The 26,592-nt window shown below is 38.6% G+C and overlaps 3 protein-coding genes and 1 pseudogene across 3 annotated transcripts; 3 read left to right on the top strand and 1 right to left on the bottom strand.

Moving 5' to 3' along the window:
• The first annotated feature begins 522 nt into the window (after positions 1-522).
• Positions 523-4,653, top strand: LOC142626148 (uncharacterized). Its single transcript, XM_075799934.1, has 3 exons — positions 523-874; positions 1,660-2,411; positions 3,908-4,653. Exons 1-3 carry the CDS (start codon positions 587-589, stop codon positions 4,329-4,331), a joined length of 1,464 nt encoding a protein of 487 aa, XP_075656049.1. The 5' UTR covers positions 523-586; the 3' UTR covers positions 4,332-4,653.
• A 986-nt stretch (positions 4,654-5,639) lies between these two features.
• On the bottom strand, positions 5,640-7,635 carry LOC142623805 (protein PLASTID MOVEMENT IMPAIRED 2-like; annotated as a pseudogene).
• A 1,123-nt stretch (positions 7,636-8,758) lies between these two features.
• On the top strand, positions 8,759-11,261 carry LOC142626391 (uncharacterized). The gene is made up of 3 exons (XM_075800215.1): positions 8,759-9,161; positions 9,656-10,404; positions 10,622-11,261. The coding sequence occupies exons 1-3, from the start codon at positions 8,868-8,870 to the stop codon at positions 11,082-11,084; spliced, it is 1,506 nt and encodes a 501-aa protein (XP_075656330.1). The 5' UTR covers positions 8,759-8,867; the 3' UTR covers positions 11,085-11,261.
• Positions 11,262-13,203: 1,942 nt separating this feature from the next.
• Positions 13,204-16,434, top strand: LOC142626333 (uncharacterized). The gene is made up of 3 exons (XM_075800153.1): positions 13,204-13,513; positions 14,045-14,799; positions 15,563-16,434. Exons 1-3 carry the CDS (start codon positions 13,208-13,210, stop codon positions 16,044-16,046), a joined length of 1,545 nt encoding a protein of 514 aa, XP_075656268.1. The 5' UTR covers positions 13,204-13,207; the 3' UTR covers positions 16,047-16,434.
• Positions 16,435-26,592: the final 10,158 nt, after the last annotated feature.

The following is a 26,592-nucleotide window of genomic DNA, read 5'->3' as shown; positions in this document are numbered from 1 at the left end:
ATAATAAGTTGTGATTGGTTTTCATTTGAATTTATCACTAAAATTATTTTTTTATCCACAAAAAACAACCCATCACAATCTAAACCTTAAGATTTGTTACGAGTATATTATGAAAATATTATGGTGATAGAATTTCTCTAATTGATAACTAGCAAGTCGTCCACATATGATGGTCTTTAAGGAGAAAATTTAGACGCAAAAAATTGACACTTGTGAAGAATTTTAGTAGGGTTTTACTAACGTATGCTTTCACACCATACATTAATAAATTATTTTTAAAATTTTTATAAAAAAATGAAAAATTGACTAACTTTTTAACTATTTTTTCAATTTCTCATATAAATTTTCATAAGTAATAGGTAAAAGAAAAAAAAAAATTGACAACCTAGTTTGCCCAAATAAGACCAATAAAAACTTGACAATTAAACAAAGTGCCAAAAAATTTGTCATTTTTTTTTGCTGAATAAAATATATGTCAATTTGTCCATTCCACGTTCCCAACTTGCTCCACCAAAAGTCAAACTATCACATACCCCTTCCAAAAATATAGCAAAGCCAGAGGACAGTACTTTGATCGAACAAGAAGATGAAGTCAGAGACTGTGACATTGCTCTTGGTAAATCTAGCGAGCATAATGGAGAGAGCTGACGAGAAGTTGCTGCCTGGGGTGTACAAGGAAGTAGGAGCAGCTCTCCACACTGACCCAACTGGCTTGGGCTCGCTCACTTTTTTCCGATCCATAGTGCAGTCTTTGTGTTACCCACTTGCTGCTTACTTAGCTAGCAATCACAACCGTGCCCATGTCATTGCTCTTGGTGCTTTCCTCTGGGCCGCAGCTACTTTCCTTGTTGCCATCTCTTCCACCTTTTTCCAGGTATCTACTACATGTCACAGTTTCCTCTTGCTTGTGTTTTATCATTGTAGATTTGATCGCATGGGCAGATTTCTGATTGTTTGTTGATATTTTTAGACTTGTATAGTATATAATATGGTGCATTTTGTGTGTTGTGTGTGTGTTTTGGGGGCAGTGTTGATCTATACCTATCTAGCATGTTGAGTTCGATGGGCTTGGAAATTGGCAATATGGGTTCTTGATGTTTAACTTGGTGTTAGTACATATTGTTGCTTATCAACATATAGGCAATTGTGTGTGCTTCAACGTGATAGCATACCGGTATCTTTTGTAGCGTTACATGTCTGTGTTTCAAATCCCACCTCCGATCCGACCTCTCTTACCCCCACTATCTACTTACTTTCAACAACAAAAAAAGAAAAAAAAAAAAGAAGGAATTTGGGCACCAAATAATATTACCTATTTTAGGAAAAAATGAGATTGATAATATTTGAAACCTGATGTGGAAATTGAAAACTATGGCATTTTAACAAAATTTAGTGCATTTGGGTGTATCCAAGTCAAGTTTAATTGAGTTAAGGAAAAACATAAGAAACTTGGAATCTTGAAGTTTTAATGGAGGAGTTGCATGCTTTGATGGTTGAAGCTTCGACAAGTTGAATCTTAAACAACTTAAGTTTATGTATGACGGATAGACTTGTGGGCAGGAATTTTTTTTTATGGCATTTATTGCTTTGGTAGGAAAATTAGGCCTTTCTAATTCAGCTGCATAATGTAACATATGGTAGGATTATTTGGCTAATTAGGTAGCAGTCTCAAGAGGTTTAAATGGAATTGGACTTGCCATTGTCATACCTGCCATTCAGTCACTTGTTGCTGACTCAACTGATGCTAGCAATCGTGGTTTGGCTTTTGGATTGTTACAACTAACAGGGAACCTTGGCTCCATCTTTGGTGGGTTCTGTTCAGTACTTATAGCCTCAAAATCAGTCATGGGCGTGGCTGGCTGGAGAATTGCTTTCCATATGGTAGCATTTATAAGTGTCATAGTTGGGATATTGGTCCGCCTCTTTGCGAATGATCCACGCTTTTCTAAGAGTGATAGTGGTGCTAGAAATCAAGTTATTCATAAACCTTTTTGGTCAAATGTTAAAGAGCTGATTCAAGAAGCAAAATCGGTAATAAGAATCCCATCTTTCCAGATAATTGTCGCACAAGGTGTCTCTGGTTCAATCCCTGGATCAGCCTTTTCATTTGCCCCTATGTGGTTGGAGCTTATAGGTTTCTCCCATGAACAAACAGCAGTCCTTTGGACCATACTAATAATTGGTTCTTCATTTGGATGTGTGTTTGGTGGATGGATGGGGGATAACCTTGCAAAATGCTTACCCAATTCAGGAAGAATTATTCTGTCACAAATAAGCTCAGCTTCGCTTGTTCCTACAGCTGCAGTTTTGCTGCTAGTATTGCCCGATGATCCATCCACTGCATTTATGCATGGACTGGCCTTGTTCATTCTGGGATTTTTTGCATCCTGGGATGCTGCAGCAACTAACAAGTATGTATACTGGATCAAATATATTTTTCTTTCCTAATTTTGAGAACCAAAGGTCGTTTTCTTTTCATTGTGCATGTGGGGAGATAATGAAGTGCAAAAGACCTTTATGCTCAGTTTTCACAGCATACAAGTGCACATGAGATAGGGATGGGTTATGTTATGCATGATGCATCCACACTATAGTAACACCACCCTAGAGAATCTTAATCACCTGATACCCGATATTATTGGTGTTAGTGTTTATTAAGATAAACGGCCAGAAACATAACTGCGGACCAAGTTGCTCTGTGTAGGAACTGTTGATGCGTTTGGTTGTTGTATGATCAATTAAGTCAGGTTTTCCCTCCATAATTGGACAATACTGAAGCCAGATTTTAGAGCAACAGTGTTTTGTCTTGAAACACTTCTGAGCAATATAATTTTTCGATAAGTAGTTTGGCAACAGTGTTTTAGACTCGTAAAAACTGAATTTTCTGCAGAACTTTTTTGTAACTGTTTTGAACATTTGAAAAGGTTTCAAGTCTTGTGAACGGTTTTATGAAACGTTTTAACTTTCCATACGTGACTTTTGATGAAATATTATAACTTCAGAGAAGGCATTTAAAAATAGACGTAAATGTTGTATATATAGGTATATACATGGATAGATTGTAATAATGATATTTGAGTTTGGAGAATATTGTTTTATAAAGTTGATAAAGTAAAAAATTCAAGTTCTGGAATTTTCTAAGTGAAAATTCGAAATTCAGTATGATTGATCGGTCAAAGTTTTTGCTAGATCGATTGAAGTAATGGGGAAAATGATCTTGGAGCTTCTACCTTACTCGATCGCTATTCGATTCCTATTCGATCGATCGAAAAGAGCCTTCGATCGATTCTCAATTCCTCTCAATTGGTCAAGACTCGTAAAAACTGAATTTTCTATAGAACTTTCTGGTAATTGTTTTGAACGTTTGGAAATGTTTCAAGCCTTGTGAATGGTTTTATGAAATGTTTTAACTTTCCATACGTGCCTTTTGATGAAATATAACCCTATAAGTATAAATAGTGGCTTATGTTCACTTGATAATTACTACTTCTTTTCTCTCCCAAAAAGTTAGTTTCTAAGAAATACAAGAAATCCTGCGGGTGTTCTCCAGAATTGCTATCTGTAGAACCCAATAACTTGGTTGTATTCTGAGGACAAGTTTGTGATAACCCTATAGAAACTCTAGTGTAAGGGCAAATATTGTCTAAGGATAACAATTTTTATCTATTTTCTATTTGTCTTTTGTGTTAAAATTTTTCTTCCTTTATTACTTTGTGTAATATTTCCAACAGTAAATCTTATTGGTCTCCAGCATAAATGAGTACTACTTTTACATCCAAAAGCATTTGGTCATATTACATATGAAGTAATGCATGCCAAACTCAGGCAATATTAACTTGAACAAATTGAATTATATCTCATATTCTCTACTTTTCTAGTTTTCTTTGAACGTAAAATGTGTGGACAGTCCAATATTTGCAGAAATAGTCCCTGAGAAGTCCCGTACGAGCATCTATGCTTTGGACCGATCATTTGAGACCATACTATCATCATTTGCTCCCACTGTAGTTGGGATTTTGGCTCAGAACGTTTATGGTTATAAACCAATTCCGAAAGGGTCATCAACCTCTGCAGAGATTGAAACAGATAGACAGAATGCTGCATCACTTGCCAAGGCACTCTACACAGCAATTGGCATTCCAGCGGCAATTTGTTGCTTCATCTACTCCTTCCTCTACTGCACATACCCAAAAGACCGTGAACATGCAAGAATGTATGCATTAATAGAATCTGAAATGCAAAAGATAGAGGCAGATAATATTCTTTCAGACAAAATTGACATTGATTATGAAGGGTTGGATGATAATAATGAGAAGTCATCTCTTCTTTAACATTAGCCAGTGTTCTCCAATCTGTGAAAAATGAACTTACACAATGAAAAAGCTTCATAGGCACACTTTATCCACAATAGTTAAATGCTTTTTATGTTCCTTTTAAGTTCATATCCAAAACAATGTTTATTCATACCATCTTTTGGTAAATAACTTGTAATATGATTTTGGACACGAGTAGGTTATAAATTACTTTGGTGCACTTGTTAACTCTTCTTATAGCCTTGTTGTAAAATTAATGTTGTTCATCTTATTGAAATCTAGATGCACTTGAGATACTTGTGCACATGCTGACACACATCTCTAAGTTTATCTTGTTCTAGCATGCTTTATTGATTATGAAATCAACATAGGAAGCTATCAGCAGTTTTCTTTACAATTTTGAAATTTTCATTGTTAGTACACTATCGAGAAAGTCACAATAGTTCAATGTTTCAAAGTCATTAACTCTGATTTTTTATCAGCTATCTGGATACATTGTAGGATCTTCTTCAGGATTGTCCTGTTCCCATGGAGCTTGTTGAGAAACTTAGTTAACACCAAAATATTTCGTTGATAAGTTTTCACCACAGAATAAAATCTTTGTAAATTTTTTTCATGATCACTGGCTATGCTGCATGAACTTCAGTGGCAAATCAAGCCATCCACATCTTCAAGTTGTCAATAAGAAGATTTAGAAATCAAATTGCTCTCCTCAGCAAGGAAAGCCTGTTGGTGAGTAACAAGGTTCTTTCACTTCCATTTTCTCCTCTTTTTTTCTTGACTAATCTCTTACCTATGAGGCACTTGGATCATATTTTGACCCAAAATAAGGTCTAGTAGGGATGTTTGACTTTTGATAGAGTCGGCAAGACCATGTTGGAGCAAAACTGCACTGCTACATGCCCAATGTCTACACAAAAACTGAAGCTGCATGTACTAACATAAACAAGCCAGAGTATTCAAGAAACCAAAATTGGCAGGGAATTTTTATCAATATGAGTAGCCGCAAGAGTTTTCTTCTTGCCTCAAAATGATCAACCACATTGACATAAATTATAGCTAGAAAAACTAGCCCATGGTTATTACACATGGATCCCTCACACTCAAGCAAGAATGTCATTTCTTTGAAGTAAGCAAAGTGAAAGTATGAAATGTTAAAGAAGGGCACTTCCCTATGAAGTCATCACTTCAACTATCAACTCCAATTTCTTGAAGTATGTCACAGTTTTCTTTTTATATATATATATATATATATTTTTTTTTGATTCATTGGACTCACTTGCCTAGTGATTTTGTGAAAACAGGTGCAGATAGCTCCACCAAACTTCAGGCAGCTTTCAGATCATTGTCATTTCTTTTTCCACTAATGAGCTTAGCTAGATTAGGCATTGCCTTATTTTTCTTCTATATAGTGAAAGAATTAAGATGTCGTGAGCCTGGTGAGGCAGAATTCTGAAACTTGGCTCGCCTGGATGGAGTAAAACTGCCATTACCTTTCATAGATTTTCTATGTAATTCTAGTTGCAAGTTTTCAGCTTCTGCATTCTTCTTGCGTTTCTGTCTCCAGTTTTGTAATTCTCCCTCAACTGTACGTTTTGCTGAAAGTGATCTCTTTGTTTTGTAGGCCTCACATTCTTCCTCCACCCTTACCTCTCTGATCTCTCTCTGAGCTAATTCTGTTTTCATCAATATTTCTTTCTCACTGGCCTTTAGAGCTTCAATCCATACATGTGCAGTAGCAACCTTTTTATCAGCAGTTCCTTTACCTAACTGCATGCCCAGTTAGATACTCATTCAAACTTTGAAATGCTAATCTTGGAACTATGCTGCGATGCCAATGCCCTGGCTGTCATGGTCTTCTCAATAAGAGTTCTCAGTTAAGTTTATCTCAAACTCAGTCTTTTGAATGTTTGCCTTGATGGTTGCAGTTTTTGCTGTATTAAGCTCCTTTTCTTTCTTTAGCCACACACACACACACACACACGAAAACTACTTTTCTTTCTTTGCAGCCTCTCTTCTGTCTTAAGCTGATCAAGAGTTATGAATAGATTGACTAAATTGATTTAGCCTTTTCCTTAGCTGCAGATACAGCTTCCAACTTGGACTTGGCTCTGAGCAGCTTTGAATTGAGATTTTGAATGGTTAAATCAGGATTCACTTCTATTTTCTTCAACCAAACTGTCTCTTTCGTGACACGCTGTAGTTGATTTCTTATAATGTCCATGGAGGACATGAACTGAAAACCTTTTTCTCTGACCAAAGACAATTCTTTTTTTTGCTGCTTCCATATCTGCTGTAATTGACTTCAATGAAGGTGAAGTAATGAAGTTCACAATTCTTTGCCTTTTCAAAACTACTACAGCTCAAGCTATCATTTCTTTGAACCTTTGCTTCCATTTCTTTCACTAAGCTTTAGCTCATTTTGCAAATTGAAACACATGAACATCAGACATAGTGGCAGTCAATTTCGCTTCAAGCTCTTTGTTCGGTGAATCTCTTCAAATATCCTTCATCTTCTGCTTGGTTTTATCCCTTGAAGCTGAGAATTTAGCGGTTTCCTTCACTCTTTGAGCTTTATCTTTCCAAACTCTTTTGAAGCCTCAATCCGTGCCAACTCAACAAGCACTTCTTCTTCATTGGCACCCTCAATCTATTTCCTAAGGGCTTTAACAGAGTTCAAATAAGACAGCATTTTTGAACTTGAGGCTTTAACTTCCTTCTCCATCCTCGATTTCTCTTCCAAAACGTAAGCCTTGTCAAGCTTAAGCTTACCCAATTCATGTTTCACAAATTCCAATTCTCTCATCACTTCTTCATACTGATAACTCTCAATGTTCCTCCCAGCCAATGCCCCTTCATCACGCATTTCTGATTTCTTTAGCATCTCAAAGTCTTGCATCTGTGCCTTTGCCTTCATGTTCGACTCCTTGACTAATACAAATAGATCTTTCACTGTCTTCTTTGCATTAGGGAGCTAGGATCCTCTTTGAGCTCTTGCTAACTCAGCAGCCTTCTTGCTGTCTTTGTATCTATCAGACTATCAATGTCCCTTCTTGCCATATGGACTTCTTTTGCTCTTGAAGATGACTTATTTAAGAATTCAGAAGAAAAAGTTTCATTAGAAAATGCAAATGGATGATATTGTATAGAATTAAATGTAAATGGTATGATGAGATTTTGACAGTTTTTGAAAAATAACTGAGAGAAATCCATCTGGGTTTCTTGAGTGAAGGACTACCTTCAAGAACCTATCTCCATACAAATATACGGCTGTTTTAACTGACCAAGTTCTCCTTCTATTATCCAACTTTGCTGTATCCATTTGAGCCTGTTCTAAAACCAAGAAAGTATATATTATATGTACTTGCTTAATCAATAATTCTTTAGCTCAAAACTGAAGCCAATTTTGTAAGAACCAAAATCTGAGTTCACTTCTGGCTAAAGAAACTATAGTAAGGATTTATATTTTATAATAAAATGCAAGCAATTTCATGGTCTTCAAATGATGGAAGAGTAGTCATTCAAGAATGCTAAGAGACACAGTATGAGTCTTGACAACATGTGCACAAATAATTACCTGAGAATGTTTTTGAATATATTGAGGTAGTCTTGTTTGTAAGATGGACGTTGTGTTCTGTCAGAGAGGAAATGTTTTAAGTTTCATTAGGCAATCCCAAGAAGGAACAGAAAGATAAAACAGCAAAAGGGATTGAGTCCTGATGATTGGCTGACATAGCACGGATACCAACTGGAGTTCTTCTATGGAGTTCTTCTAAAGATGCAACAAAATCTCATAACATTTTACAAAAAGTAAGTGTCAAATCACATCAAAATAAAATAAAAATAAAAATTAATGTTTATTACTCACATATCAAAAAACAACTAAAACTGTGCGTTGAATACATAATTTCGAAGTAAAAATTATGACTAACTTACAATTTTAGTCACTTGTAAATGTGTGTAACACTTTTTATCTAAAAAATAATTATACTAGGACCCATTACAATTCTAAAGACAATGCACGGACATTTTCACGGCACTCTTGTTTTGAATTGTGACTCACATAATTTATAGGGCAAAATTAGGGAGGAAATGACTAAATGCACTTTATTTTTAGAGTATGTAGCAAAACACCACTCTTTCCAAAGTATTTAGCAAAATGGCCATAAAATCAAGTTCGGTGTAAAACTTGATATTTTCAAAATCGAGTTTTATGCACATTTTTAAGTAGAACATGACATTAGTAATACCGAGTTTTATTTAAAAATTTTTAAAAATTTAAATCTCAAAATATGAATAGAACTTGACATTTGTTAAAATTGAGTTTCCAAAAACATGAGCATCTTTCTAGATTCTTTGGAAAGATGGATGTTGTACTCTATACTTTATATTTAGCCGTTTTGCCAAAAATGTAGACATTAGATGCAAACTGGGAGACCATCAGGGTATCTGGAATGCCCGACTGAAAGTCAACGCCATTCCCAACTCCAGTAGTACTGGTACACACAATATGAAGCAGAGGAAAACAGAGTACAGTGACTGAAACAGAGTGATATGAAAATGAAATCAGAGGCTTTGACGTTGGTGCTGGTCAATCTGGCTGGTATTATGGAGAGAGCTGATGAGGCGTTGTTGCCAGGCGTGTACAAGGAGGTTGGTGAAGCTCTACACATCGATCCAACTGGGTTGGGCTCACTCACTCTCCTCCGATCCTTAGTGCAGTCTTTATGTTACCCAATAGCTGCTTACTTAGCTCTTCGCCACAACCGTGCCCATGTCATTGCTCTTGGTTCTTTTCTCTGGGCTGCTGCCACTTTCTGTGTTGCCATCTCCTCCACCTTCTTTCAGGTACCTCTATTCCTATACAACTTCCTTATTCTTTCTTCTGTGCTTATGTTTAAAATTTGTATATATAAATTTTCATTTTTCATTTCTCTTCTTTTATATATTAATATCATATGTGCAAGTCCAGATCCATTCAGCACGTTAAGTTGGGTTTTGGTTAAATCAGAAAGATGTGAAAATGAGTGGAAATACATGTAGGAAACATTTTGGCTTAAACTTTTTTCTTTAGCATTTGTAATGGGACAATAATAAGAATGATACCACTCCCCCTTCTAAACATTCTTTTTTTGTTAAGAATCCATATAAAAGTTCTTGAGCTGGCCTAGCACCACTCTTATTGTATTTCACTAACTCTCTAGAATGTTACACTCACCTAAAAAATTCATTGTAAATAAGTCTTTGATGCTTGCTGCCCCCAAATAGCTAGGCAATACTGACAAAGACATAGTTCTTCTAATTAGCATGGTCTCACATTTTGGTACATTTGGTTAATTTAGGTGGCGGTCTCTCAAGGTTTAAATGGAATTGGACTTGCAATTGTTATACCTGCTATTCAATCCCTTGTTGCTGATTCAACTGATGATAGCAACCGCGGTTTGGCTTTTGGATGGCTGCAACTGACAGGAAACCTTGGATCCATAATTGGTGGACTGTGTGCTGTACTTTTTGCTGCAACTTCTATCATGGGTATACCTGGTTGGAGAATTGCTTTTCATCTGGTTGCAATCATAAGTGTCATAGTTGGTATATTAGTCCGCCTTTTCGCAAAAGATCCACGTTTCTATGAGAGCAATAGTATAACTAGAAATCAAATTGAAAAGCCTTTTTGGTCAGATGTGAAGGACCTAATTAATGAAGCAAAGTCGGTTATTAGAATCCCATCTTTCCAGGTAATTGTGGCTCAGGGTGTTTTTGAATCATTCTCTGGGTCAGCTTGGGCGTTTGCTCCTATGTGGTTGGAACTTGTAGGTTTCTCCCATGAAGAAACAGCATTCCTTTGGACTATACTAGTAATTGGTGTTTCACTTGGGGGTCTGTTTGGTGGAAGGATGGGGGATATTGTTGCAAAGCGTTTACCTAATACTGGAAGAATAATTTTGTCACAGATAAGCTCAGGTTCAGCGATTCCTTTAATAGCACTTTTCCTGCTTGTATTGCCTTATGATCCATCTACGGCATTCATGCATGGACTGGTATTGTTCATTATTGGATTTTGTGCATCCCGGGAAGCTCCAGCAACTAACAAGTAAGTATTAATTGTTGATTGTGAACTCTGCACATTCTCTCTTACTAGTGTTATAGTGTTTTGGAATTGTCAGTGATAGTGTTATTAGACAAGCCATTGTCCATCTGCACTAGTAAAAGCCCCAGGATTTAAGTGCACAAGTATAAATCCTTAGCTGGGTTACTTTGAGCTAAAATATTGAAGGTTACTATTTCATTAATATGTAAATGTTGCACAGTCCAATCTTTGCAGAAATAGTCCCTGAAAAGTCTCGTACAAGCATCTATGCTTTGGATCGATCTTTTGAGACTATGCTAGCATCATTGGCTCCTGCTATAGTTGAGATTTTGGCTCAGAATGTATATGGTTATAAAGCAGATCGAGAAGGATCTTCTAACTTTTTAGGGATTGATGAAACAAATAGAGAAAATGCTGCATCACTCGCCAAGGCACTCTATGTAGCAATTGGTTTTCCATCGGCAATTAGCTGCTTCATCTACTCATTCCTCTATTGCACATACCCACGAGACCACGAACGGGCAAGAGTGAATTCGTTGATAGTGTCAGAAATGCAACAGCTTGAGGCTAATGATTCTCCTTCAAGTGAAATTGACATTAATGACAAGTCAACTCTGCTTTCCCTATCAGCTAACATTCACAGACATGGAAGGACGATGAACTCAAACAATAAAAAGACTTAATGGGCACACATTGTGTATTGTGTGTTTGCTTCTGAAGTTTCTTCAAGTAAACATACCGTTAGGTTTTTAGTGTTGTCCGATTCCATGGCATTTGCTTTTAATCGAATTCTAGATTGTTGGTGTAATATAGCATGATGTATAAATCTATAAATCTGACTAGAAGAGTCTTGAAGTGTTGAAATTTATAGCTCGCTTGAATGAGATCAAGACTTGCTCAAGCTAGATGGAAGAGGCGAGCTCAAGCAAGAATTATACCTGCTCAAGCAAATCACTTAAATAGCAAAAGGCTTGTCTAACCCTCACTTGAAGCTTGCTCAAGTGAGGTCGCGAAAACCAAACCTTGTTTCCATGTTAACCTCAGTTTCAACTGTCACCTAAACCCGACATTGAGCATGACTATATAAAGCACCTTATGCACAATTTTCAGGAGATTGAGGGGCTAAGAACTTAGAGCTATGTAGATACTCCATTTTGCACCCTTTGCTTAACCTTACCTCAAGGGCAGTGTCGTCATTTCATGACGTAAGGGAAAATTCATAATTTTTAATGTTAGATTGTTTAATATCCGTTGAAAATAAATCTAGAAGTTCTAACAATCAAAACAACATATTGTGTGCTTAAATTGAACCACCAAATCAAAAGTTATAGTCAAAATTAAGATTTCAATATGCATTTGCAACTGAGGTTGATTCCCCATGATTATGATCAATTAATTATGATTGATTTTTAAAGAATCAATTTTATTTAATGAAGTGTCATAATTTAATTGGTTCAATTTTAATGCATGATCGCATATTGATACACTGAATAATTAAAAAATGAGAAATAATATGTTCACAACATTTTTACAACAAATTCTAAGTGGCAAGTTGTTACTAGTTGTTATTGTTGAGGCAAAAAAGTAATCTTAGTGTTAGGTTCAAATTTGAACGAATAACAACTAACCATCTGTGATTTGTTGTAAAAATGTTATGCACGTAGCATTTCTCTTAACTAATTTACTTGTTTTAAATCATCAATTAATTATCTTGAAATTTGAGATAATTAATTAATATTTAAGATTAATAAATGAACCCTAATGATTCCTAACTCTAAAATGGCTAAAATTAGAAAAATGTCAAAAACCACAAAAGAAGCAAAGAATGATCAAATTAGGACTCTGGGTCCAAATGGGTAATTTCAAGCTGTCAAGACATGTTGTGTTAACATGTTTAATAAATAGGTCATATTAAAATTGAGAAATCCTTACACAATTAAAAAATGTGTCATGTTCGTGTCGACCCATAAAGTTGAATACTATTTAGTCCCCACGAAACAAATTACAAGCTTCTTTTTGCATCTAGGATGGACAAAAAGTATAACATCAAAATTATGGGCTATTAGATATGGTTTGAACCTAGCTCGAGATCGAAGTCACAAAAATTACTAATTGAAACATATTCTTGATTAACGGCCCATTTCTTAACAAACTCAAAAGTTACAGTAATGGTAAGTCTTGTTTTATTGCTGGAACGGTGGAAGCTATAGAGAAAAAGTGACAAGTAACAATAGAGCATGTCTATCTTGATGCAAATAGGTGTTCTGATCTTTTAGCAACCACGAGATAACCAACAGAAAATTAAAGAAAGTGTTGCATGATAATTGTCCTAATGTTTTGGCTACCTGGTACATTTGGGACAACACTGGAATCTGTATGTTAAAGACTAGTTACTTTTATTTTACTTTGTTTGTGATGTAACTAAACAGTATCTTAGTATATATCCGGATGTATTCATGTATTAACTTAGTAATAATGACATCTTTACGCTCTTTCATTTAGTTCAAGTAAATTTAACAAACTTATTAGTTGTTAATCGTAATCACTTTAGATGTCAATCCTATTTTCTTTAATTTTTATTATTGTTGTTGTGTTCTTAATCTCCCCATCACTAAAAAAATAGTCATCTTGATTAACAAGTTACCAATAGAAAATTAATATTTCTACACACTAGACAATACCCCAGCTCAGCTGCCTGCTCTCTCTCTCTCTCTCTCTCTCTCTCTCTAATATGAAGCACCTGAGAGAGAGAGAGAGAGAGAGAGAGAGAAAAAGAAAGCAGTTTGACCAAAAAAGAAGAGTTTAAATGAAAATGAAAATGAAAGTGAAAGCAGAGACTTTGACATTGGCGCTGGTGAATCTGGCTGGTATCATGGAAAGTGCTGATGAGGCTTTGTTGCCAGGCGTGTACAAGGAGGTAGGGGAAGCTCTACACACTGACCCAACTGGGTTAGGCTCACTCACTCTCTTCCGATCGATAGTGCAATCTTCTTGTTACCCACTTGCTGCTTACTTAGCTCTCCGTCACAACCGTGCCCATGTCATTGCTCTCGGAGCTTTCCTCTGGGCCGCCGCCACCTTCTGTGTTGCCATCTCCTCCACCTTCTTCCAGGTATAACACACTTCTTTTCTTGCTTTTGTTTAGATTTGTAACCTTTTCTTTTTGAATTCAATTCTTTGTTATTGCATATTCTTTTAGACGTGCAGATCCATATACCAATCTAGTATATGTTGGTTTTCTTTTTTACTTGCCCACTTCTAAGACTTCTTTGCCACTTATAGAAGTTTTTTGTTTGACCAAGGTTTCTTTTTATGGAAAGTACTATGTTTTACACTTTTACTTTTGCTTTCACCTAAGTCTTTTTTTCTAAAATGAATGAAAAAAAAAAATACGTGAGAAATTTCATTCCTTATGTATTGCATTATTACAAACCGAGCTCTGGTTTTAAATTTCTAAGTCTTTGAATTACAGGATAAATAACTTATTACGTTCTAGTCCCACTCAAAAAAGAAATATTTGCTTAATAGTAAAAATAGTCATTTAAAAAAAGAAAAGAGAATGACCCATGAGTAGGAAAGACCTAGAGCATTATCTCTGGTGCAAGAGTCTTTAACATTCAATTTGGTTCATTTGGTTAATCAGGTGGCAGTGTCACGAGGTTTAAATGGAATTGGACTTGCCATAGTTATACCTGCAATTCAGTCCCTAGTTGCTGATTCAACTGATGATAGCAACCGAGGTTTGGCTTTTGGATGGTTACAACTAACAGGAAACCTTGGGTCCATCATTGGTGGCCTGTGTGCTGTACTTTTTGCCCCAACTTCTATTCTGGGTGTACCTGGTTGGAGAATAGCTTTCCATCTTATTGCAGTCATAAGTGTCGTAGTTGGTATATTAGTTGGCCTATTTGCAAATGATCCACATTTTTCTAAGAGCAATAGTACAGCTAGAAATGGAGTTCAAAATCAAAAGCCTTTTTGGTCGGATGTGAAGGACCTAATTAAGGAAGCAAAGTCAGTTATTAGAATCCCATCTTTTCAGGTAATTGTGGCTCAGGGTGTTTCTGGATCATTTGCTGGGGCAGCTTGGTCATTTGCTCCGATGTGGTTGGAACTTGTTGGTTTCTCACATGAAAAAACAGCATTCCTTTCTACCATACGAGTAATTGGGGTTTCACTTGGGGGTCTTTTTGGTGGATGGATGGGGGATATCCTTGCAAAACGTTTACCCAATACTGGAAGAACAATTCTGTCACAGATATGCACGGCTTCAGCCATTCCTTTAACCGGAATTTTGCTGGTACTATTGCCTGATGATCCATCTTCTGCATTCATGTATGGATTGGTCTTGTTCATCATTGGATTTTTCACATCCTGGGCAGCTCCAGCAACTAACAAGTATGTACACTTAATCAATTATGTGCTCGGCACATTCTCTGATTTTCCCCTTCTAATTGTTTAGTATTTTGGAATTGATTGTAATAGTGTTGATTACACCGGGGTGATTGTCCATCTGTAATTGTAAAATTTTTCGGGTTATAGTGATGCAAAAGTGCTCAGATTTAGTTCTTGAGCTAGGTTACTTCATGCTAAAATATTTGATGTTATGACCATATCTAGTATCTAGATCCCCACCTCCTGACTGCTTCAGAAGGACCATGTGTAGATAATAACCTTAGAAATAATAATCAGATCTTGTTGAGGTTTAAGATCAATACAGTGTGCAGAAAGTGATTAGGCATATGTTAGTGTACACGGTATTAATGTTAGACTTGGAGAAATAAATAGCTTTAAAAGAGCAGCCAAATTCAATTGTCAACAATTCAACATGGCTGTTCTGCTTTTTTACCTTTGTTTTCACAATTTCCCTTGACCTGGCGTTCCTCTTCAACATAAAGATTGCATAAGCAGCAACTATATACACATGATCAGTCCTTTTTTCCCCCCTGAATACATGATCAGTCAAGTGAAAACACACTCTTCAATGCACTTCTTTCCATGGCTGAGAAACGTTGATAAGTTATTATCAGAACGTCATATTATAGTTGCAACTGCTCATGTTTTGAAGCGAGGCATGCTCAACTATGCTATGTTAACTTTAACTAATGATGTTGCAATTAACATACCTCAACTCTTTCTTTGATATTCAAATGGTGTACAGTCCAATATTTGCAGAGATAGTTCCTGAGAAGTCTCGTACAAGCATCTATGCTTTGGATGAATCATTTGAGTCCATGCTAGCATCATTTTCTCCCGCCGTAGTTGGGATCTTGGCTCAGAAAGTTTATGGTTATAAACCAAATCTGAAAGGATCCTCAAATTCTGTAGGGATTGAAACAGATAGAGAAAATGCTGCATCACTTGCCAAAGCACTCTATGTAGTAATTGGCATTCCTTCCGCAATTTGTTGCTTCATCTACTCATTCCTCTATTGCACATATCCAAGAGACCGTGAACGAGCAAGAATGAATGCACTGATAATATCAGAACTGCACGAGCTGGATGCTGATAATTCTTCTTCAAGTGAAATTGGCATTGATTATGAAGGTGACGAGAGCCTTGGTTTGAATGATACAGATGACAAGTTATATCTGCTTTCCCATCAGCTAACACCTAACATTCAAACACACTCCACAGAAGAATAATGAAACTGTCAAGTAGAATTTGTACCTACTTTTACTCTGAACCAACTCAAACGATAGAAAAGATTCATTTACATGCTTAGCGCAAGGTTGATATCTGCTTTTAAGAGATCACCAAATCGATTTTTGGATATCTTGCCATTTTTAGTTGCGCAAGCTCATCATTTGTTCGGAAGTTTCAATATGAGAAGGTTTCTACCAGCCTGGTCACTTGTTAAATTGCCTTTTTTTTTTAATTCTTTTTGTATACTCAAATCTCATTGTTACCTAGTTCCTACTGATTTAATATTTTCTCTCTTCTTCTTTTTTACAATAAGTAGGGGATAAGCACCCTGCATATTCAAACTTGGAGCCTCCTCTAAGACAATAATTATCTTATGAATTATATATATGTACGACTTACACATTATGAGAGGGATGATACATATATTGGATGTATGAGATACCTTCTCCTGCTAAAGGGAGGGTGCTTGGGAGTGATTTAATAATCTACGACTTTATTACAATCTTGATGCAATGGAAATAAATTGCATGGAAAGTCAATTAGATTTGTGAAGACGTTGAACCCCAAATTTGGGGTAAGTTTTGGTGTCTAAGGTCATAATGAAAGTTTGAAACTGCTTCAACAAATAAATCACACCAAAGTTGAATGCCAGTTTCCTACATTAATATAGACTTAAGAAGTAACCGCCCCAAAAAATTTATGAACAATAGGTTAGGTTAAATTTCATACACAAACATCATTATGCGATGAAGATGGCAAACTAGGGTATCCATGTAAGTAGGTAAATGCATTAATTTGAGACCACCTCTAGAGTCCTCCCTATAACTATCGGGTGTGTAAAATGGAGGGATTTTGCACATCCAAGAGAATAGCCAAGTACTCATAAGGCTCTGAACACTCGTGCTAGTTTTAAAAAATAATAAATAAATAATAGAAGAAAAAGAAGAAGAATTGAGTTTAAGTCTAATTCCAAGGTCTGAAATCTAAGTTTAACTTAGAAGATAAAATCATCCAATACTAGCCTAATATCCTTAAGGAGACTTTTTTTTTTGAGAAATAAAATTGATTTTCTAAAGAATATGGTTTAGTGCAACTGTCTAAAGTAAGAGGTAGGGAGTATCACAAGTTTGTATTGAAGTGATGCTTAAAGTCATCCCTTACAAAAAGAAGGCGATGCTTAAATTTATTTATTTTTAAAAAGTTAGTAACTTATGATTTGAGATTAAACTGTTGTTTTCATTTAAAGATATGAATATCATGAAAAGTAACTACTATGGGTAAGTGGCAGTAACAATTTAAAACCCACATTAGAACTGATCCTAGAGACTTTTCATATAGCACCAAGGCACAAAATATTATTTTTATTATTATTTTTAATACAAGATAGAATTCTACTCTAGCCTAATCTGAGTGTATATGTGTGTGTGAAATTCTCTTCTGGAGACTTGAACCCTGACCCTTACCCCCACACCCCACAAACACTTATACTTGTGGAGTGATTATTGCACCAAGAGTATACAGTCCAAGGCACAAATTATTGATATGTAATAATTATTGAAATATGTCCACACTCTATAAATTTGACTAGTTAAATAGTGAAAGAGTAATGCTACAACAATTAAAAAAAAAGAGTAATGCTACAGACACAAACTATTTTACAACATTTTTACAAACTGCTGATATAGAATGCTCCAAAATTTTTGAAATTAGAGCAGATCTTTAAGTTGGGTCCACTAGGAGTCAAACTTTTTTTATATATAATTTTTTTACAAAAACTAAAACTTAAATAGATGATTTATAAATCCGATATCAATCAAATTCAATAAATCTATAGAAGATGGGATTTTTAGAGAGAGAATTGAAGCTTGAATCATATGGCTAATTTGTCATCCTACCCTTAATTAAAAAAACCTTAAAACATAAATAATTTGAAAAAAGTGAACGTAATTATGGATAATACAATTGGAGATAAACCTAATTGGTTAATTATGTACCACTTAACTCAACCCATTAAATAAGAGAATCAAATTCAAGTTTTGCTTACATCAAAAGTAAAATTATTTAGTGTCTTGACTTTATAATAAAGATTATCTATAAGTTCAAATCCTATCATATCTATTAAAAATATGCTCGTTAATTTGAATATTCTAATTAACCCGAGATAAATCACTGATAATCTTGTAGATTAAGAAATAATAATGGAATGCTTTTTCTCCTTTTCAAGGAAAATATGGGATCCAAAGAATTCATTATCCTAATCTTTAAAAGGATATATTCCATCCACTTAAAAGAAGAAAAGGGGAAAAATCATAAAATAAATCCCTTAACATATCTGGAGGACCGCCGGATAATTTCGCACACTTGTTGCTGTCACCTCTGGCCTCACTTACACAGGACAAAAACGGCATCGCATCTCCTTTTCATTTTCCATCCGTAAAAAGCAATAATTTCAACAATTAATAAAGACAAAAGAATTTTGCCACTTAACTGTAAATCTTGCTGTCCCTAATTTATATGCTTCTCTTACATACCTCCGCTTGAATCGAAGACGTTTAGTACCACACATTTCACTTGTGTACTATTTTACGTGTATACTATTCACGTGAGTCTATATAATAGTGATAAACACCTAATTACAATTTGTTATATAGAATAATTGTGACAAAATATGTGTGTAAAAGTTTACAGTGCTAGACTTATTCACTTGAATCCCATACATCCCAAATCCCAACCCTACATGGCTACACGTGGCAACCCTCCACTTAATAACAAAAGTAACCACAAGTAAAGGGCACACTAATATCCCATATGGGGTTGTAATTTAAATTTTATTTCAAATACAAGCGAAGTTAGAGAACTCATCGCCAATTAAATAAGATTATACATTTAAGCTTTGTTCATTTTTTGTTAAACAAGCTCGAACTTGTTTACAACCTTCTTGAAATTATATTATTTGAGTTAATTATATAGAATGATTTTCATTTTATGAGTTTATGAAAATTGGATTCAGCAACTTTGTATTATTAAAACTACTTATATATAATTTTTAATATGAATTGAATGATTATATTATCAATAAATTATAAACAATAATTTGATATTGTAAGAACCAATTTACAATTTTACACAATCTACTATCAAGTCTATTGTGGGGGGCAAAAAGATCCTGATGAGAATGTGGGCCTTTTGGGCCGTGTTAAGGAAGGCCGACCTGCTCCTGGGTGTAGAATTTGTTAGTACTATGGGTCGGCCCATACGCCGAGGATCCGAGGATCCAGCCGAGGGTGAACTTACCCTCGGATGGACACCGAAGAACTTGGGATTTCGTAGTAAAGATTAGGGGATGACACGGTTAAGGCCAATGGTTAAAAGGGGGAAACCCTAGAATGCCCCAGAAGCACCGGTATTGAAGAAATGTCAAAGATAAAGGCTGCCACCTCCACATTAAAGACTCTGCACCTACCACCCTGGCCGCATTTATGGAGAAGTGACACCTGAACAGTGGAAGAGAAACTTCTGGTTACTATTCAAAGGCACTGAGAAAAGAAATATCTGGGCTAAGGGGGAGGTGAGGCAACACGTGTACAAAGTATTCAAAAGAGTAGTATTTAAAGAGCAATCTAAGACAGAAAATAGGATCCCCTTTTTGTAACTTAAAGGAAAGAGAAAGAGGGAGAGAGAGAGAAATAATATAAGAACAGTTCTCGGCTTACGTCCGAGCAGATTGACTTATAGTATTCTTTGTTGTTTTTAAGTGTTTATAATCTTTGGCTTGCCATTTAATCCTCAAACACTTCTAACCTGGGTTTCAAGCCCACACTCTACAAATTACATTGTTTAAGGCTCATTGGGCCTGAGCCCGTAACTGTTCTTGGGGCCAGGTGCAATTGTGCACTTACAATTGGCGCCGTCTGTGGAGAATCTAGTCTAGAAGAGGTAGGAATATTATGGCAGGCTTAGGCTCTCACCATGCAGAGTCACAGGGATCACAACCGGAAGACCATTTCGAACGTCTTGAACGTCGAAGGGATCGTGAAGGGAGTGTCCATACAGAATATCCAGGTGCTGGCCATATTCATGAAGGGGGTAGCACCACCCACGATGAGGGTTCTAAATCCATGCAGAAGGAAATCAACCGTCTAAAGAGAAAGCTACGCCGCGCTAAGCGTAGGTTTTCACCGTCCTCATCTAATTCTTCCTCAGAGGAGGATAGGGGAGCTGGCCACAGCTCAAGGTCGCGCTCTCCCACCAGTGTAACGTCCTCCGGTGAGGAGGGCGACCAGCCAACCCGTAGACGTAAGAAGCTTCGTTCTAGGGGCTTAGGCAACGATACTATGAGTAGGGCGTTGCACCAACTCTCTAAATCTCCGTTTTCGCGGAGGATTGAGAGGGGGAAGCTTCCCAAGAGGTTCACCCAGCCCACCTTCACCATTTATAATGGCCGGACTGATCCGGTGGAGCACGTGAGTCACTTCAACCAGAGGATGGTGGTGCACTCTCACAATGAGACTCTGATGTGTAAAGTTTTCCCCTCCAGCTTGGGACCTGTGGCTATGAGATGGTTTAACGGTCTCAAATCTGGGTCCGTAGGCTCGTTTGGGGAGCTGACTAGGGCATTCGCTTCGCGGTTCATTACGTGTAGCAGAGTCCCTCGGCCATTGGATTCGCTGCTATCCATGGCCATGAAGGAAGGGGAGACACTGAAAGCATACTCCGACCGATACTGGGAGATGTTTAACGAGATAGATGGCGACTTTGATGAGGTGGCTCTTAATACCTTTAAGGTAGGTCTCCCTACTGACCACGACCTAAGAAAGTCTTTGATGAAAAAGCACGTCCGCAGTGTACGCCGCCTTATGGATCGTATTGATGAGTACAATAGGGTAGAAGAAGACCAGCAGCAAGGGAAGGGAAAGGAAAAGGTTATCCCGCAGGAGAGAAGGGATTTCAGGTCGGATAGATACCACAACAACAAGCCGATGAGGGATTACTTCGGGCAATCCGGCTCGGCAGCACCTCAGGCTGTAAATACTGTGTTCCGAGAACCGGTGCATCAGTTACTAGAGAAAGTTCGTAAAGAGCCTTTCTTCAGATGGCCAGGCAAGATGGCAGGGGACCCTGCGAAAAGAAACCAAAATCTCTTTTGTCAGTACCATCAGGATGTGGGCCACACTACCGAGAACTGTCGGACCCTGTGGAACCATCTAGAGCAGCTCGTCAGTGAGGGAAAGTTGAAGCAGCACTTGTGTCAGCCCACTGGGCAGGTTAGTCAAGTTGGTTCAAACAACCAGAGGAACAATACATTTCGGCCAGCCTTGGGAACAATTAATGTTATCTTCGCTGCCCCTGGCAGGACCGGCTCAGGTCCCACTAGGGTGATGGCAGTTTCCCATCCTCAGGTCGAGGATATGGGTAGTAGGCCGAAGAGGATGAAGGGCATCTTACCCGTCCTAGGTTTCTCCGAGGAGGATAAGATAGGGACTATCCAGCCCCATGACGATGCTCTTGTGGTCACCCTCAAGATTGGGAACTATGACGTGAGAAGGGTGATGATAGATCAGGGCAGCGGTGCAGATATCATGTACCCTGATCTATTTAAGGGTTTAAGGTTGAAGTTGGAAGACCTTACTCCTTATGACTCGCCACTTATAAGCTTTGAAGGGAGAGCCGTTGTGCCGAAGGGACAAATCCGTTTGCCCGTTCAGTCCGGCTCAGAAACGGTGGAGGTGGACTTCATCGTGGTTGATGCGTACTCTCCATACACGGCCATCCTTGCCAGGCCTTGGCTGCATGCGCTTGGAGCCGTCTCCTCTACCTTACATGTTAAAGTTAAATTCCCCTCGGGGGAATGTGTTGAGGAAATCCTTGGCAGCCAATCAATAGCCAGGCAGTGCATATCGGCTGCAGTACTACATCAGACAGAAGCCGAGTCTTCGGCTTTGATCAACAAGGATTTATAGCAGTTAACGGCTCCTGATTCATCTGGAGTGGTGACAGGAGATGAGACACAGTGCGAGGGATTAGAGAAGTTTCCAGTGGCCGATGACCCGGAGAGATTCTTCCAAGTCGGTGTACTTTTGCCACACCAAGAGAAAATGGAGTTGTTAGAGTTCTTGAAGGATAATGTTGATGTTTTTGCGTGGGATCCTTATGAAGCTCCAGGCCTGGATCCGGGCTTCATTTGTCATCACCTAAATGTCAACCCGGCTATCATTCCGAGAAGGCAGCCACCTCGGCGATCTTCCAGGGAACATTCCGAGGCTGTGAAGGAAGAGGTGCTTAAACTCAAAAGGGCTGGGGCTATCAAAGAAGTTTTCTACCCTGAGTGGTTAGCCCATACAGTCGTCGTTAAAAAGAAAAATGGAACGTGGAGGGTATGTGTGGACTTTACTGATCTGAACAAGGCCTGTCCCAAAGATTCGTTCCCAATGCCACGTATTGATCAACTGGTGGATGCCACTGTCGGGCATCCTCGGATGAGTTTCTTAGACGCCTTCCAGGGTTATCACCAGATTCCCTTGGCACTAGAGGATCAGGAGAAGACTGCATTCATTACACCGACGGGGAATTACCATTATAAGGTCATGCCGTTTGGTCTGAAGAATGCTGGGGCTACTTATCAAAGGATGATGACCAGAATGTTCGAACAGCAAATGGGGAAAACCATTGAAGTATACGTTGACGATATGGTGGTGAAAAGCAAAACAATACCCTCACATGTGAAAGATTTGGCCGACACTTTTCAGATACTGAGAAGGTACAAGTTGCGCCTCAACGCCTCAAAATGTTCTTTCGGCGTGGGGTCTGGAAAGTTCTTGGGATACATGATTACTCATAGAGGCATAGAGGTAAACCCGGTGCAGGTCAAGGCTATTCAGGATTTGCAGCCTCCTCGGAACCCAAAAGAAATTCAAAGGTTGACAGGAATGATTGCCGCTTTGAACAGGTTCATATCTCGATCAGCTGACCGGTGTCGTCCTTTCTTCCAACTGCTGAATAAGTGGAAAGGGTTTCAATGGACCGAGAACTGCGAGTTAGCCTTTCAACAGCTTAAGCAATATCTATCTCGGCCACCCATTCTTTCTCGTCCAGAGGCACATGAGATTTTGTTTGCTTATCTGGCAGTGGCCGTCCACGCGGTCAGCCTGGTCCTGATAAGAGATGATAGCGGGGTGCAAAGACCGGTATATTATGTTAGTAAGTCTTTGGGTGATGCCGAGGTGCGTTATCAACCCTTAGAGAAAGCGCTCCTGGCCGTGGTTCATGCCACGCGAAAGCTTCCCCATTATTTTCAGTCCCACACAGTGGTTGTCCTGACCCAATTGCCCCTTAAGGCAGTGCTGCGTAGCGCCGACTACTTAGGAAGGATAGCAAAGTGGGGGACCATCCTGGGGGCTTTTGATGTAAAGTACAAGCCTCGCACCTCGGTGAAGGGCCAGGTCCTCGCTGACCTGGTGGCGGAATTTGCCGAGCCATTGCTGGAAGAAACTCTGAAAGATGCCCACATGGGTGAAAAATTAGTTGAGGCAATTACAGTTGCGGTGTCTCCGATTTGGGAAGTGTATGTGGATGGGGCTGCTAATCAGAGAGGGTCTGGTATTGGACTCGTTCTAAGGTCCCCTGAAGGAATTGTCTTTGAAAAATCTTTAAGATTGGCCTTCTCAGCTACTAACAATGAGGCCGAGTATGAAGCAGTCTTGGTAGGCATGCAGATGGTACGTAAGATGGGTGGTAAGGAAGTCCATGTCTTCTCGGACTCTCAACTGGTGGTCGGCCAGGTCACGGGGACCATGGAGGCTAGAGACCCCAGGATGCAGGAATATCTGGCCCAGATCAAACGTCAGCAAACTGAGTTTGGTTCCTTCGCCTTAACCCATATCTCTCGGAGCGGGAACACCCATGCAGACTCCTTAGCCACGCTGGCAACTACCTCGGCTCAAGGTTTACCTAGGGTTATCCTCGTTGAGGATTTACTAAAACCCTCTGTTGTCATTGCTGACGCACCCCGCATCCATCTAATAAGGCCTGGACCTAGTTGGATCGACCCGGTCGTATCTTTTCTTAAGGATGATGTCCTTCCTGAGGACAAATCCGAAGCAGATAAGATACGCCGAAAGGCGCCACGTTTCTGGCTGTCCGAGGATCAAAAACTGTACAAACGATCCTTTTCAGGACCGTACTTGTTGTGTGTACACCCTGATTTAACGGAAGGGCTTCTAGAAGAATTGCATGAAGGGATTTGTGGCAGCCACACTGGGGGAAGATCCTTGGCCCACAGAGCTCTGACTCAGGGTTATTGGTGGCCCAATATGCAAAGAGAGGCCCAAGACTATGCCAGGAAATGTGATCAGTGTCAGAGGTTCGCCCCTAATATTCACCAACCTGGAGGGGTTCTTAACCCTCTCTCCAGCCCTTGGCCTTTCGCACAATGGGGCTTGGACATTGTAGGGCCATTTCCGAGAGCTGCTGGCAATAAAAGATGGCTTCTTGTGGGAACAGACTATTTCACTAAATGGGTTGAGGCCGAGCCCTTAGCAAATATAAGAGATATTGACTCCAAGAAGTTTGTCTGGAAAAACATCGTGACCAGATTCGGTATACCACACACACTCATCTCGGACAATGGTGTTCAGTTCGACAGCAAGGCCTTTAGGAAGTATTGTGGTGACATGGGTATTATAAATAGGTATTCCACCCCAGCTTATCCTCGAGGAAATGGGCAGGCCGAGGCCGTTAACAAAGTCATTGTCAGTGGGCTAAAGAAAAGGTTGGATGATGCGAAAGGCAGATGGGTAGAAGAGCTCCCTCATGTTCTGTGGACGTATCGGACCACAGCGCGCAGGTCCACTGGAGAAACTCCATTCTCTATGACTTATGGAGCCGAGGCGGTGATACCTCTGGAATCTGGTTTTCCCACCCTAAAGACCAGCTCCTTTAGCCCTGAGAATAACAATGGACTCCTGGAAAAAGGCCTAGATTTGCTTGAGGAACGGCGCGAGGCAGCGATGGTCCAGATGGCTTATTATCAACAGAAGCTAAAACGGGGTTACAACGCCCACGTGAGGCTAAGGCCACTTGCACCTGGTGATCTCGTACTAAGAAAAGTTGTGGGTACCTCTAAGAACCCAGCTTGGGGTAAGTTAGGACCCAACTGGGAAGGCCCCTACCGCATTGTATCAGTAGCAGGCATAGGGTCATATCGGCTAGCTGACCTAGATGAAAGAATTGTACCACGCCCATGGAATGTAAACAATCTTAGAAGATATTATTATTAATAAAATGTGCTTTTATCGGTGAACATTTCAAAGTTATGACTACCTCTGATGCATGAAGTTACTGTTCTTAAGAATCAAACAGAAACTTGGTTAAGTGCAGTCCTCGGACCAAAAACCTTGTGGAAATTGATGTCTTGTCATTTGTTAAACAGAACCTTAGCTATGTCGGGTCTTCGGACCTCCTGCTTTGGGAAAATTAACATTTGAAGTTATCATTTTTAAGAATCAAACAGAAACTTGGTTAAGTGCAGTCCTCGGACCAAAAACCTTGTGGAAATTGATGTCTTGTCATTTGTTAAACGAGAACCTTAGCTATGTCGGGTCTTCGGACCTCCTGCTTTGGGAAAATTAACATTTGAAGTTATCATTTTTAAGAATCAAACAGAAACTTGGTTAAGTGCAGTCCTCGGACCAAAAACCTTGTGGAAATTGATGTCTTGTCATTTGTTAAACAGAACCTTAGCTATGTCGGGTCTTCGGACCTCCTGCTTTGAGAAAATTAACATTTGAAGTTATCATTTTTAAGAATCAAACAGAAACTTGGTTAAGTGTAGTCCTCGGACCAAAAACCTTGTGGAAATTGATGTCTTGTCATTTGTTAAACAGAACCTTAGCTATGTCGGGTCTTCGGACCTCCTGCTTTGGGAAAATTAACATTTGAAGTTATCATTTTTAAGAATCAAACAGAAACTTGGTTAAGTGCAGTCCTCGGACCAAAAACCTTGTGAAAATTGATGTCTTGTCATTTGTTAAACAGAACCTTAGCTATGTCGGGTCTTCGGACCTCCTGCTTTGGGAAAATTAACATTTGAAGTTATCATTTTTAAAAATCAAACAGAAACTTGGTTAAGTGCAGTCCTCGGACCAAAAACCTTGTGGAAATTGATGTCTTGTCATTTGTTAAACAGAACCTTAGCTATGTCGGGTCTTCGGACCTCCTGCTTTGAGAAAATTAACATTTGAAGTTATCATTTTTAAGAATCAAACAGAAACTTGGTTAAGTGCAGTCCTCGGACCAAAAACCTTGTGGAAATTGATGTCTTGTCATTTGTTAAACAGAACCTTAGCTATGTCGGGTCTTTGGACCTCCTGCTTTGGGAAAATTAACATTTGAAGTTATCATTTTTAAGAATCAAACAAAAACTTGGTTAAGTGCAGTCCTCGGACCAAAAACCTTGTGGAAATTGATGTCTTGTCATTTGTTAAACAGAACCTTAGCTATGTCGGGTCTTCGGACCTCCTGCTTTGGGAAAATTAACATTTGAAGTTA

The sequence above is a fragment of the Castanea sativa genome, chromosome 2 (genome assembly GCF_040712315.1).
Source record: "Castanea sativa cultivar Marrone di Chiusa Pesio chromosome 2, ASM4071231v1".
Taxonomy (NCBI): Eukaryota; Viridiplantae; Streptophyta; class Magnoliopsida; order Fagales; family Fagaceae; genus Castanea; species Castanea sativa.
This window is presented reverse-complemented; position numbering and strand designations above follow the sequence as displayed.

Bases quoted from the DNA above. Each gene is read 5' to 3' on its own strand.
- LOC142626148 (XM_075799934.1), top strand. From the start codon at position 587: ATGAAGTCAGAGACTGTGACATTGCTCTTGGTAAATCTAGCGAGCATA. The intron at 875-1,659 runs GTATCTACTACA...TTGGCTAATTAG, and splicing joins TCTCTTCCACCTTTTTCCAG to GTAGCAGTCTCAAGAGGTTT. The intron at 2,412-3,907 runs GTATGTATACTG...ATGTGTGGACAG, and splicing joins GATGCTGCAGCAACTAACAA to TCCAATATTTGCAGAAATAG.
- LOC142626391 (XM_075800215.1), top strand. From the start codon at position 8,868: ATGAAAATGAAATCAGAGGCTTTGACGTTGGTGCTGGTCAATCTGGCT. The intron at 9,162-9,655 runs GTACCTCTATTC...TGGTTAATTTAG, and splicing joins TCTCCTCCACCTTCTTTCAG to GTGGCGGTCTCTCAAGGTTT. The intron at 10,405-10,621 runs GTAAGTATTAAT...AATGTTGCACAG, and splicing joins GAAGCTCCAGCAACTAACAA to TCCAATCTTTGCAGAAATAG.
- LOC142626333 (XM_075800153.1), top strand. From the start codon at position 13,208: ATGAAAATGAAAATGAAAGTGAAAGCAGAGACTTTGACATTGGCGCTG. The intron at 13,514-14,044 runs GTATAACACACT...TTGGTTAATCAG, and splicing joins TCTCCTCCACCTTCTTCCAG to GTGGCAGTGTCACGAGGTTT. The intron at 14,800-15,562 runs GTATGTACACTT...AATGGTGTACAG, and splicing joins GCAGCTCCAGCAACTAACAA to TCCAATATTTGCAGAGATAG.